Below are 7134 nucleotides of genomic sequence, written 5' to 3'. Positions count from 1 at the left end.
AACTAATTAACTAAATGAACTTCATAGTGAAATGTAAATGCATTACAATTCATAGAATAATTGCTTCATATAGTTCATTGACTGAATCAAACTCATGGTGTAGAGGATGAACTGAGGATTAATTGATGGTATAGAGGATTAGATGTAGAATTGAATGTTAGAGTTTATATATAAAATGACCTAACCTATTTAGTGCACTATTAAGTTATACTACGAATTTTTTACTTCAATGGGAAAGGGCAATGAAACACTTTTAGAAATTCAAGTGTTTCAGTTGAATCTAATTTCTGAATGACTAGTGCTAAGGTTTTCTTAACCTTACCCAAACTATGAGTTGATACCAAGCTTAACCTTTTATAAATAGGGGTCAATCCCACCCTTAGATTACTCTCTTAAATTAGTATCAATCCATCATCAGTCACGACTGAAATTAGAATTAACTAGAATTGACGATCAAACACCCTAACCTAAAACTTCATAAAAATGATTGTGTTGATGCTCTTATATCGTTTCATATGTTGTAAGTGTTGATATGCATAGCATAATCAACATTACTAATTAATCCCAATGTCTATTCAGAAAATTCGGATTTATGTTGCAATGATACCTTGGAAAAGAAAAGTAGGCTACCTTAAAAAAAATTAGGCTACCCCTATACTTTGATCCTGGCTCCGCCACTGCGAGCATGTCTCGATCAACCTTTAGATCAGGAGAAGGGATGGCGACTGTTGATTCAAAGCAGTGAAAGATAAATGCCTTTCAAGTGATTGGCATGTCAAATTGAGCATCTTTGGAGTTTTCAAGACCGAAGGAAAGAACCGGTTCAATCCAGTGTGTGCTTAGAGATTCGATTGCCTCTTTCAGAAGTCTTTCCATCGTCCACAGAGGGAATAAGGATTTCCTTCGTTCCAAGACATCGTTCGCTTCTTTTAGCATCTTCTCCTTTTCAATTTCTTCATTCGCCTTGTAAAGCTTTTCATCAAGATCTCGATCATTGTGTTTGAGTTTGGGATTTTTAGGTTTGGAAGCTTTAACTACCACCTCATCGTCATCATTAACTTTCTCCTTTCCTTTGTCCTTCATACTGCCCAAAGCTTCATTACCCTTCGGTACAACAGGGAATTTTGGTTGTGTAATGGGTTTGCTTGAAGGGGGTGGTTGAGATTGAACTTAACCAACATTATCTCCCCCTTGTTTCGGAAGGACCACAGGCTTTAGAACACCCTCAATCCTACTCAAAATGTCCAAAGCAGGTCTCAATTTCTCAGCCAGGTGGCGTCGAACGGTAATAGTAAGAAAGGAGTCATGAGCTTCAAGTAGATGCAGAAGAATAGAATGTACGTCACCAATGTTGCTCTTGATGATAGCTCGCTCTGTCTTGAGATCAGCATTCTCCTTTCGGACCTCGGTAAGTTGCAGAGCTTGAGTTTTGACCCGAGTGGTTTTGAGAGTGTCACACCCCTGAACCGTCAGAACGGACGGCGGAAATGTCCGGGGGCGGGTGACGTCATGCGTAGTATCACAACAATCATATCATAGCAATCAAAGTAAACACAACCATTACATTACAATATGAGTATTTACATCTGTTTGAACACATAGCTTGTATATATAAAAAGTAGCAAAAATAAAGACGAGACTCCAAGATGCTCCGTCTTCTCCAAAAGCAGGCGAAGGTACCTGTCTATCATTGCCCTGAGAATACAAGCGGTTTTGAAAACGTATCAGCATAAAGTTGGTGAGTTCATAAGCATGTTTTTGTATTGAAAACTAGTCACTAAATTTGTACAAATGATTTCTTTCCGTTATAATTAAAATATCGTATGTATCGAAATCATGGTCAATCGCCAGTAAGTAAAGTATGTCCCGTGTGAAAACCCTGGCTACCACCAGTATGTAAAGTAGTTTTATTACTTAAAATAAAACCAAAGGTTGTGTCCCTGGAATGCCCTCCAGCAAGTAGATAGGTAGTTTCATTGATTAAAATAAAAATTATTGAAGAAATAAATCTCGTAAACAAAGGTTAGTTTATACTTATTGTGAGTCGTATAACCATGCTAGTACGATCGGTGACCTCCTTGACGTTTCTTCAGGCATCGTATGATTACAAAATTTGTCACCCCAGGCGTGCCCGCCAAACTATAGCTAACACTTCAGGTGTGGGATTGTCGGTCCTGAATAGATCTATTCACAAATTTCATGCTCTCTCTCCATAAGACTCTGGTTATACCAATGGTGAGGATTTATTGGTACCCCAAAAGGCATAACGAAGATAGGTCTCACAATCATGTATTAACTAGTTTATGTGTAGTTCGGTTGTTCTCGAGTTCGAAATCGTTAGTAAACCATGTAGCGTATAAATAATTATTTAGTATGATACTCTTGTTATCTGTATGTAGAAATGGATAAACTAAGTCCATCATAGTTTATATGTTCAACTGTGTACGTGGTTTAAATCTGTAAAAGTGATAATGAATTTCCCAAACTATACCTATTATAGTTTGACTAGTAAGTTATGTTCATGTACTGTTCCGTAAAAACTATGCAATTATGATTAGAAAATGTCGCTTATGCTCCGCAAATTACAAAAGGGGATAAAGTATCTAGATGTTTGGTAAAACCGTTGTAATTGGATCAGTTTTTAAGTTGTAAAAGCCTTTATGTTTAGCTTGTATCCCCCCCCCCCCTGAAAACGTTTTAAAAACTATAAAAGCTTAGGGGTATGAACTCACAGTTGGTTGGATGCAAAGGATTGAACTGGACGATCCTTGAGTTGGTGTATGTTGCACTTAACGGAATCGTAATATCAAATAAATACATATATGTATCTAAATTAGCGATTTTGTTAGATAAAGAGTTAGATAAACACTTGTTTTTGGTTAAGGAATGTTACCGGGACTTGGTTGAATTGAGAAAACAGGCTTTTCCCCACGAAAGAGTTGTTTGTGGTCGTGCATGGAGTTTACGGTCGACAGACCGTGAATAGGGTTTATGGTCGACAGGCAGTTTACGGTTTATGAAGATCTGTCTATGAAGATTGGTGTGTTTACGGTCGCAACGGGTTTACGGTCTATGAAGATTGACGGTAAACTCAAGAAAAAGGTGCGGATTTTCGACGAAAAAGTGTTCCAAAGGCTCCCAAACGGCCCCAAATGACGATTTCAGACGTTTTTTGGGTGAAAGGAGGGCTTTATGGTGTTTCCGGTCAAGAAGGTTCAAATGAGGGTAGGGGTCCAGTATTTATAGGCTGGAGGTTTGGTCGGTGGTTGGATCCACCTGGCACCGACCGTAAACGGGTTTACGGTCTACACGAGTTTACGGTCGTAAACTCGTCCTGACCGTGAACTCAATGATTTTCGAGGAAGTTTCAAGTTTTTCACGTGATTCCCGGTTTATTCCGAATCATATAAAATACATATTATTTATTTAAAACGTAAAGTCCTTCCCAAATTAAGTAATTTGACGGAATTTAATTAAAACCCAAATTTTATTAACGGAAACAAGGTAAGGATAACAGAAAAAGTTTCGGGTTGTCACAGAGAGCCAGCTCATCCATGACCTTGTTTTCCATGGCTAGATTATTCTGCAGTTTGTTCAGACGAGAGGAGATGGATGATAGAAGAACAATCTCATTAGTTTTTAGAGAAGCACGCACCACCTCAAATTTTTGTTGCTCACCTTGAAGTGATTTGGAAAGAGAATCAGTAGCAGAATTGACCTTGTTGGCATTGGACTCAGCAACTCCCTTAAGAGAGTCCAGAAAAATATTGGCATCTTCAATTACATTTCCCACCTCTGCAGATGCATTCTTACACGATAATGTAGAGGCATCCACAGTCTTGGTCGCCGTCTGGATGGACTCATCATGCTTTTGAATGGAAGTTTCAATCAGGGCTTTGACAGCAGTATCAGAGTAAGCAGAGTTTGAGGAAGTGGAAGATGAAGCGAGCAACCTGTCAAGCTTCTCATTTACATCCTTTAGGTGTCGCTTGGTGATGGGAGCATCATCATCATCATCGCTTAGAACATGATATGGGCTATAATAAATAGAGTCATACTCCATATCGGATACGCCAAGAACAGTATCAGATTCAGTTGAGGGAGGTGGGGATAAAGGTTTTGAAGTAACAGGGATGTCGATACCCTCGGTAGCCGCCCTCGTATCAGATACGTTGACAACAACCGGAGGTTCTATTGTAGTAGTTGTGGTTGTTGCTTGTTTGATGATTGGAGGTGGAAGAGGAGCAGTTGAAGCAATTGGTGTAGTTGAGGTAGGTTGAGATGTAACCGGTGGGGGAACAGGTGCCATTGAAATAGGCACTGTAGTAGGAGATGGAGAAGGAGGTGGAGTTGGACCAAATTCGTTGAAACGTACCTCAAGAGTTGGGGAACGAGGATGTGTATTTCCTCTTGGTGAGCTTTCAAGATGAACATTTTCGCCTTCATTGGACTTCAGTTGGTCTTGATCCGATGGAACATAATCCAAATCACTAGTTGAGGCAGCCTTCGGTTTCTTAGCCATCTTTTTAATCTTTCGCTTCTTGTGGGCAAAAGAAGGTTCTTTTTCTGCTTTGCTCTTTTTGGGCGAGGCTAATTAGGATGATTGCCCTTATGCATCCTTCTTTTTCTGATATGGTTTCTTTCCCCTCTTCGTTGGTTTATCAACCACCTCCAATGCACTTTGCATTTCTGGAGTTAGTTGCCTCAGTCCCGTTGGCGTCAATTTCCTATAATCAGCCATAACCTTGCTCTCGGCTGTAACACACTTGTGCATCGATTTAGGGATGGAACCGACAAACATGAACTTTGTGGGATCAAAGACGATGATTTTTGTTGTGTGGAAGGTCATAATGTAAGATCTCAATGCGTCCTCCATGACCGGAATTTGAAAGTGCTCCATTGCTCTGCGAGCAATTAACGTCCATAATCTTCCACAAGAAATTTCGGAGTGTTTGGAAGAAGAATTGGGACTCTGCACCAGTTGAGACCAAATCAAGGACCCATAATCTAGATTGATCCCATGGTAAAGACCATAAGGAATGGTCATAAATCACTTGTTGGCACCATCAGACCCAGCAACCCGTTCTGCTAATCCTTTGAATAGAAGTGTAAATAGACCATTCCACTGAGAAGGCAAACAAGACTTCTTGAACTTTGTCACTGTGGTAAGCACATCGGTGTAGCCCATATCGTAGAACATCAAGAATATTTGTGTGATGGTGATGGAGTCAGGAGCAACGACAGAGTCATCAGTAATCAACCCTAACAGCGAACAAAAACGGGCTTTGGAGACAGAGGACTTGTGATTGAAAATCTCAAAGTAGATTATTTCCTTTCGTTTATCGTAAGAAGCAGATGAATAGACTTGAGATAATAGAGACATGCGTACCAATTCAACCTGGGTTAAAGCAATAACTAGTGGTGAATATTTGAGGCATTCAACCACCTGTAGCATGTAAGGATCATAAAGGAAGGGATTCAGTTCGAAAATCAGGTTTTGGTTTGGTTTGATAGTCAGAAGAGAAGATGAAGCGGTGTGTTCATGAACTGATGATGATTCCACCATTGTTGCAGGAATGAAGAAGATGAATAGTAGAAAATCACTTGTTGTATTCTCGAGTAAGTTTGGAAGTGGTAAAAGGGTACAAGGGAAGTGAGAGACCCTTATATAGCATTCCTATGAGAGAGAAAGTATCAACATTAATGATGATACGATCTTCTGAATCGGTGCCTAAAAAAGCGCGATTTGACAGCTTGGTTTCCCTAGGAATACGTCACCAGGCATGTGAACCGTTTTGAATTCACACGCAAGTTGCAAACCTTATCCATTGACTCAGTTTGAAATCTTATCTTGTTACAGCCTCTTCAACTTCAAAAACGTTTGAAATTCGTTTGCCGACTGTGACTCACCCTTTCGCTTCATATGAGACTAGTAATGGTCGCTACTGAGCATTAGATCTGAAAAATTGCCATCAATACCAAGAACAGAATTGGGAAAATCATAAAGAGCTTTGTGTAAGAGTGTGCCAATAAAGAAGAAATAAAGCAAATTATTTGTGTGGGATTTAAGTGACGTCTATTGATACGCGAAACAGTGGATCCCGGGCACGAATCGCTTCCTTCAAAGTCAAGAGAGACTTAGAAGTGTCTGTGTGGTTTCCCGTTGAAATACGATCAAATGTTTATTGAGAAACATTGAAATGCATCTTTTCAGATTTAAGCTATAAAGGGTGGCTTAGCTTCAACCGAACTTCGGTACTTAACATAACACCGAAAGCTGGATGAAGTACCTGTGAGACCGATGTGGCCTTTAAAACAAGTAGGTTTGAGTTATTTTAAGTGACTTGGTGATTGTTATACAAATCTCAAAAACAAAAGTAAACTGGATCTTATGGGAAGAAACGCTTTGGTGTTAGAAAATTTCATAAAGATCGCAAAAAAATTAAAAAGAGACTTCTAGGTACCTACCACAAAAGTGGTGTCGTTTAAAACATGTGTGAAAACTAGAACAGTTAATTGTTCACCGTCAATTCGTTATTGGTGTTGGATTTTGGGTTTCACTTAGTATGTGGTGAAATGAAACTAAGATCATCAACACAAATGTTGTGTAACCATAAACCTCAGTTGTAAAGGCTGATAGTCTCAAGGGTTACTATTATGAAACGAAATGAGATGGAGAAATAATAAGAGGTGGTTAAAGAACCGAAAGTACCTCTGTTATTTAAATTGACCAAGCAGACAACTTTTAACTAGATATGAGAAGAGTAAGGTAGCTCATGACTTGAGTGATATTATTAGCCTTATTGGGAATAAATGATTGGTACATATCAAATCATTAAGGCTTCACTCAAAGTCTTGGAGGCTTTGGTCGACATGCATCAGCATGCTTTTAGGGACACTTAGCTAGTACATAGTTAGAAAGTTTATACCTGCCCCAACTCCATCATAAGACTGCATTTAATGATACGAATAAAAAATATTTTTGGATTGTAAGAGTTTTCTGAAAAAGAGAACAAAAACAGAAAAGAAAATATTTTTGTGTTTTAGGAATTTTTTGAAAAATAAATAAAAACATAAAAGAAATTTTTTTTGAGTTTTATGACTTTAAAGATATAAAGGTATACATAATTTACA

At 38.7% G+C, this 7134-nt stretch overlaps 1 protein-coding gene across 1 annotated transcript; it reads right to left on the bottom strand.

The window, feature by feature from the left end:
• Positions 1–3490: 3490 nt before the first annotated feature.
• Positions 3491–4522, bottom strand: LOC111898315 (flocculation protein FLO11-like). The gene has a single exon (XM_023894230.1). It carries the CDS (start codon positions 4520–4522, stop codon positions 3491–3493), a length of 1032 nt encoding a protein of 343 aa, XP_023749998.1.
• Positions 4523–7134: the final 2612 nt, after the last annotated feature.

Source organism: Lactuca sativa, chromosome 6 (assembly GCF_002870075.4).
Source record: "Lactuca sativa cultivar Salinas chromosome 6, Lsat_Salinas_v11, whole genome shotgun sequence".
Taxonomy (NCBI): Eukaryota; Viridiplantae; Streptophyta; class Magnoliopsida; order Asterales; family Asteraceae; genus Lactuca; species Lactuca sativa.
This window is presented reverse-complemented; position numbering and strand designations above follow the sequence as displayed.